Below are 2,500 nucleotides of genomic sequence, written 5' to 3' on the forward strand. Positions count from 1 at the left end.
CCCCCCCGCGCCCCCTAGCTCCCGGCCATGTCTTCCCCCCCGCCATCCAAGCGGCGGGCGACCGACACCCCGGCCGCGGACTCGGTCGCCGCCGAGCTGGCCCCCCCTGTCGAGTCGGCCCCCCCTGCCGAGCCGGCGGTCGCCACCGAGCCCGCGCCCCCGGCCGACGCTCACCGGCGCATGGTCATCACCCACCTGGTGCTGGAGAACTTCAAGTCCTACGCCGGCAAGGTGACCATCGGCCCCTTCCATGCGTCCTTCACGGCGGTGGTCGGGCCCAATGGCTCGGGCAAGTCCAATGTCATCGACTCGATGCTCTTCGTCTTCGGGTACCGGGCCAAGGCCATGCGCCAGGGAAAGCTCGGGGAGCTGATCCACCACTCGGCCGCCTTCCCGAACCTGACGTACTGCAAGGTGTCGGTGCACTTTGCCGATATCAATGTCGATGTGCGACAATGCCCCCTCCTCGGCCCTCCCACGGATGTTGCCCTCCCGTCCCCCGTTGCTCGCCCCCTCTGACGTCCTGTCGGCCCCTGCCATGCTGGCCCTGTTGCCTCCTCCTCTCCTGCCCCCGCCTCCCGGGCCAGCCGTCCCACACCCATGAGTACCTGAGCAAGACCATCCCCATCCTGCCTGGGTCGCAGGTGCGCGCGCGCGCGCGCGCGTCTTTTGCCCCCTCCCCGCTGCCGGCCCTCCTTCCCTCCTTCTCGCCCGCTTGCTCACCCGCCCGCCTGCCCTTTTGCCCGGGCGCAGTTCGTCGTGTCGCGCATTGCATACAAGAACAACACGAGCCGCTATTTCATCGACGAGCGGTCGTCCACCTACACCGAGGTGACAGAGCTGCTGCGCTTCCGCGGGATTGATCTGGACCACAAGCGCTTCCTGATTCTCCAGGGCGAGGTGGAGTCCATCTCGCAGATGAAGCCGAAGGCCCCGTCCGAGCATGAGGACGGCCTGCTGGAGTACCTGGAGGACATCATCGGCACCAGCTCCTTCAAGGGCCGGATCGAGGAGGCCGAGGTGGCTCTGGAGGCCTTGTCGGACCAGCGCGCCGAGAAGCAAAACCGCCTGCAGATCGTGGAGAAGGACCGAGATGCCCTGCTGCCCAAGTACGAGGAGGCCGTGGACTTCCTGGTCAACGAGGCGGTGCTGGTTCACCACCAGCGGGCCCTCTTTGAGGTGTATGTGCGCGAGGCGCGCGAAAGCCTGGACTCGGTGCAGGACCGCATGGTGCGTCTGGCGGCTGGCAGGCCGTCCGGGCCGGGGAGGCAGCTCTCCGCCCCCCCCCCCCCCCCCCCCCCCCCATGTCGATGGCTGACCGGGCTGTCATTTGTTCGTCTCTCCCTGCGTGGGGGGCATTTGGTCGATTGCGCCCGTGGCATGCTCGCCCCCGCCCCGGGCCTCCCCTGCGCGCCCCGTAGGACACCATCAAGCGCAAGATGAAGGCCGAGCAGGCGCGCAACCGTGAGCTCGCCCAGACGCTCAAGGCAGCCGAGGAGGCGCACGAGCGCGAAACCGCCGAGGTCGACCGTCTGACCCGGGCCATTGTCCGCCAGCGGCAGGAGTACTCGGCGCACGAGCGTGACTACATCAAGATCCAGGAGAACCTCAAGCACACGGCCGACCGGATGCGCCGAACTGAGAAGGCCCTGGAGAAGGTGCGTTCAGCCCGGCGCCAGGCCCGCCCGGCCGGTGCTCAATCCTCATGGCTGTCCATTTCCCCCTTGCGCCCTTGCGCCCTGTCCGAGCTGCCGCCCCGGCTGTGATGACGGTTTTCATGGTCACCGGGTGAGCTTTCTAACGATGGCCGTTTGCTTGTGTACGCGCATGTGCATGCGCATGCGGGTGTTTGTGTGTGTGTGTGTGTGTGTGCGCGCGCGCGCGCGTGCGCCCCATGCTCGAAGGCCCAGCGCTCGATCGGCACGCACGAGGGCTGGATCAAGACCTACACCCAGGATGTGGAGAAGATCCTCACCGAGATTGACGAGCGGCGCGAGCAGCTGAAGTCCGAGGAGCAGCAGCTGGATGTGCTCCGCGAGAGTCTGACCTGTATGTCGGCGGCAGGCCGTGTCATTTAGCGTCCCCTCCCCTTGTCCCGGCGCCTTCTGACCTGCCTCCCGGCGTCTCCTCGCCCTCTCCCGTCCCTCCCTTCCTGCCTGCGCGCGGCACCGACGCAGCCGAGACCAAGCCCCTGCAGATCGAAGTGGAGGCCAAGCAGAAGGAGCTGGCTCCCTGGCTGGAGAAGGCCAGCCGGTTGCAGAATGCCATCTCCGAGGCGGAGTCCGAGTTGCGCATGATCAGCGAGCGGAACTCCGCCTCCGAGCGCATGGTCCAGCGGCTGGAGCAGCAGCGGGCCGCCAACCGCGCGTCGCTGACCGAGGCCGCCGGCCGTCGGGAGCACCTGCTCAAGGAGTCGGAGAACCTGCGTCTGCAGCAGCAGCTGGCCGGCAAGAATGTCGAGGTGCGCGCCGGCGGCTTGGAGAGGCCCCCCCCCCCCCCC

At 68.0% G+C, this 2,500-nt stretch overlaps 1 protein-coding gene across 1 annotated transcript in view; it reads left to right on the forward strand.

Moving 5' to 3' along the window:
* The first annotated feature begins 18 nt into the window (after nucleotides 1–18).
* H696_04776 (hypothetical protein) overlaps nucleotides 19–2,500 on the forward strand; it is a 6,875-nt gene continuing 4,393 nt past the window's right edge. Inside the window, exons 1-6 of the mRNA XM_009498640.1 lie at nucleotides 19–447; nucleotides 588–644; nucleotides 754–1,230; nucleotides 1,422–1,658; nucleotides 1,905–2,049; nucleotides 2,178–2,461. Of these exons, the coding sequence (XP_009496915.1) occupies nucleotides 28–447; nucleotides 588–644; nucleotides 754–1,230; nucleotides 1,422–1,658; nucleotides 1,905–2,049; nucleotides 2,178–2,461 (1,620 nt within the window). The 5' untranslated portion in view covers nucleotides 19–27. The remainder of the gene's footprint in view (nucleotides 448–587; nucleotides 645–753; nucleotides 1,231–1,421; nucleotides 1,659–1,904; nucleotides 2,050–2,177; nucleotides 2,462–2,500) is intronic.

Source organism: Fonticula alba, assembly GCF_000388065.1.
Source record: "Fonticula alba strain ATCC 38817 unplaced genomic scaffold supercont2.8, whole genome shotgun sequence".
NCBI lineage: Eukaryota > Rotosphaerida > Fonticulaceae > Fonticula > Fonticula alba.